This window comes from Tachypleus tridentatus, chromosome 13 (assembly GCF_004210375.1).
Source record: "Tachypleus tridentatus isolate NWPU-2018 chromosome 13, ASM421037v1, whole genome shotgun sequence".
In the NCBI taxonomy this organism is placed as follows: Eukaryota; Metazoa; Arthropoda; class Merostomata; order Xiphosura; family Limulidae; genus Tachypleus; species Tachypleus tridentatus.
The window spans coordinates 120,498,463-120,500,767 of NC_134837.1; the positions used below are offsets into that span (position 1 = coordinate 120,498,463).

General features: G+C 30.9%; 1 protein-coding gene across 1 annotated transcript; it reads right to left on the reverse strand.

Moving 5' to 3' along the window:
- Positions 1-262: 262 nt before the first annotated feature.
- Positions 263-1,002, reverse strand: LOC143240826 (techylectin-5B-like). The gene is made up of 2 exons (XM_076483976.1): positions 685-1,002; positions 263-600 (listed from the first exon to the last, which is right to left on the reverse strand). Exons 1-2 carry the CDS (start codon positions 863-865, stop codon positions 401-403), a joined length of 381 nt encoding a protein of 126 aa, XP_076340091.1. The 5' UTR covers positions 866-1,002; the 3' UTR covers positions 263-400.
- Between the last annotated feature and the right edge of the window lie 1,303 nt (positions 1,003-2,305).

A 2,305-nucleotide genomic window follows, 5' to 3' on the forward strand; every position in this document is an offset into this window, starting at 1 on the left:
TAGCTAAGCCTTTTCCACAAAATCATTTTTAGGGTGAGAAACTTGATTATTTAAACTGACCGTTTCATCACAAATGTTACAAAACAATATAATATACCAGATATAAATTATAGGGTTAACAAAAATTCGCCTTTAAGTAAGATATGGACAGAATATAAACATTTAATGAACAAACGTTTACACAGAGAAATTATTTATTTTGTACATAACAAAATCATTTTAAATACATTTTTTTCTTCTAAATCCAACTCTAAATACATCTTATTTTGTATTTGCCTAATATTTTAAATGATGAAATTTGTATATACATTTGTGACGTTTGTTGATATTTATGTATAAATAAACACAACTTAAGGGTATCCACCTATAATTATATGTCTTAATATATTCTCGAATGTATTTACTCTAATGTGTAATACCAGCTAAAACCGGTAGCATCTATCTTATCTTCTGTGAAATACAGTCCGTTTAAGTAAGAATGATAGCATGAATTGTACCACCATCCGCCTTTGTAGTTTTGAGCACAAATACCGCTGTTGTTATCGTTGTCTTTATCCTTGGCACTGAACATCATGTTGTTGTGAACAGCAAGAGAATTTCCTAAAATAATATGGAAATAATTAATAAATAATATATAAACAACTAATGTAGGATGTTATATACTGGAATAAAGTTTAAACTCACCCTCGTCACCCTTGTACGTTTTGTAACTCATTTTATAGACTTCTATTTCACTTCTTACCAAGAACTCGTTATACTCTGCATATCCTCGACTTGATAATCCTCCGAAGCTCAGCATGTCCAGATCATTAAGGCGCTCGACTCGTAATCTAAGGAACGCGAGGTTGAATCCCGGTCGCACCATTAATGCTCGCCATTACACCCATGGGGGGCATTATAATGTGATGGTCAATTTAACTATCAGTTGGTAAATAATCTAGAATGAAATGATTACCAATTGAAAACATGTGTCACAAACTATGAAAATAAACGTGATAATTCAAATAGTTTAATGAAAAAGTACAATAAACAGTTACAAGTTATTCGAAATAATCAGGTATTTAATAAACTATTTTTTCAAGTTGTAAAAGTTCCTTAATTTCAAATTAATTTTAATTAAAAATAAAGGTTCCCTTGTATACAAAGTTCAGTTCACCTACCGCCCACCCTCCTCCTGATGTCTCCATATCGCAGTATACAGAGATCCACTGGTTCATAAACCGTGGATGAATCTTGTAGACACCACTGGTTCGGTTTAGTTGTTGTTTATAGATACTGGCACAGTCTTTTGGTAGAGGTGGCTTTTGTTCTGTCGTCTGTGTCACATAAAGAGATTGTTGAAAGGATCGGTTTTCTTAGTCATTAAAAATCAATTAAAGTGTTCGTTCGAGTGTGGTTGTAGAACAATAACATTGTAACATTTAGATTTAACATTCTAACTTGACAAATAGTTATTTTTAGATGTTCCTTTAATCGATGTTCAAGTTTTCCGTAAACTTGAATACTTCAGGCTCAATATTTACCTTTTAAAGTTGAAATCCTCTCTCTAGCCAGATCTACCAATTCTGTAACGGAGTCCACTATTCCTTTCAGTGACCCTACAGTATTACAAGCTGTGTGATGATGGACATCGGCCTGGGTCAACACGAAGAAAGACAAAACACTTAATATCTTCACAGTGCTGTACATTGTTAAATGATTTTATAGCTATATTAAACAGGATATCTAAAAAGGGATTTCCTTAAATTACTACAACTTAGAAACGTGTTAGTAACTGAATCTGATGATTTTAACAATGAGTCCAATAAAGGTTTATAATTTCTAAATATAGTTTTAGTCAACATCTACAATTTTCCGCTTTTTTAAATATATATTGGAGGTGTTATTATCGTAAGAGTTGTTGTCTGTTGTTAATAACTGTCATGGTAATGACACTATAGAACTGTGAGGGTCAATTAAAAAAACAATAATGTTTGATATGTAATTATTTGAAAATGAGTTTCTCTTAAAACTGAATGTTTCAACTTAGAGTCCATATAAACATTACTTACATTGCAAAAGTGAAATAAGTATTTCTTTTGGAAAAAATGTCTACATTCTTTTGGTTTATAGTGTTATATATATTTGTTATATACGTATATAATATTGTTATAGAACATTCTAAAACGTAAATATCTTTTAATAGTAAAAACTCAGTGTAAAAATGGAAAATCTGTATAATAGATAACTAAAAGTGTTTGTTTGTTTTACTGAAGGAGGCTTACTTTGTTCGTCGTGTTATAGGAGGCTTACTTCTTTGTTTTGT